The following is a 574-nucleotide window of genomic DNA, read 5'->3' on the forward strand; positions in this document are numbered from 1 at the left end:
CCGCCCAGCCTGTGGGTCCCGCAGATGGCACTGATTCGGAGCTGCAGGAGCATCCTTGTGTCTGAGCTGCCCAGCCTGGGCATCCCTGATGAGGGACTGCTGGACAAGCTGGAGCTCTTCTTCAGCAAGACGAAGAATGGGGGTGGTGAGGTGGAAAGCAGGGAGTTCCTGGACGACTCTGGACAGGTGGTGCTGACCTTCATGCAGGATGGAGGTGTGTGGGGTGTGCTGAGCTCAAGCTGCTGGCAAAGGTGGGGCAGCCCAGCTGGCTCAGAGAGGGCAGAGGTCATCTCCTGAGGGCAGATGGAGCTGTGTCTGTGGGGAACAGGGAATACAGAGTGAGCCCAGGCTGTCCTGTCTCCCCTGAGACTGTAGTGGTGCAGGTGAGCTGGGGCTGGGCAGTGCCAGCGTTGATGGTGTCTGTGCCAGTGATGTCGCCTCAGCAGGTGCTTCCCTCTCATCTGTAGTGGTGGAGCGGCTAATTGCAAGAGGACACGTTGAGGTGCCTATTGGGAAGGGAAAATACAAGCTCAAAATATCACCACATGTGAATGGAGACATCACTAACCTGCAG

General features: G+C 58.0%; 1 protein-coding gene across 1 annotated transcript in view; it reads left to right on the plus strand.

The window, feature by feature from the left end:
* The window catches only part of IFI35 (interferon-induced protein 35), a gene marked incomplete at both ends in the record, with an annotated part of 2187 nt that extends 1616 nt beyond the window's left edge, over window positions 1-571 (plus strand). Inside the window, 2 exons of the mRNA XM_009865103.1 lie at window positions 25-214; window positions 468-571. Coding sequence (XP_009863405.1) covers window positions 25-214; window positions 468-571 — 294 coding nt within the window. The remainder of the gene's footprint in view (window positions 1-24; window positions 215-467) is intronic.
* Window positions 572-574: the final 3 nt, after the last annotated feature.

Source organism: Apaloderma vittatum, unplaced genomic scaffold, assembly GCF_000703405.1.
Source record: "Apaloderma vittatum isolate BGI_N311 unplaced genomic scaffold, ASM70340v1 scaffold30882, whole genome shotgun sequence".
NCBI classification, from domain to species: Eukaryota; Metazoa; Chordata; class Aves; order Trogoniformes; family Trogonidae; genus Apaloderma; species Apaloderma vittatum.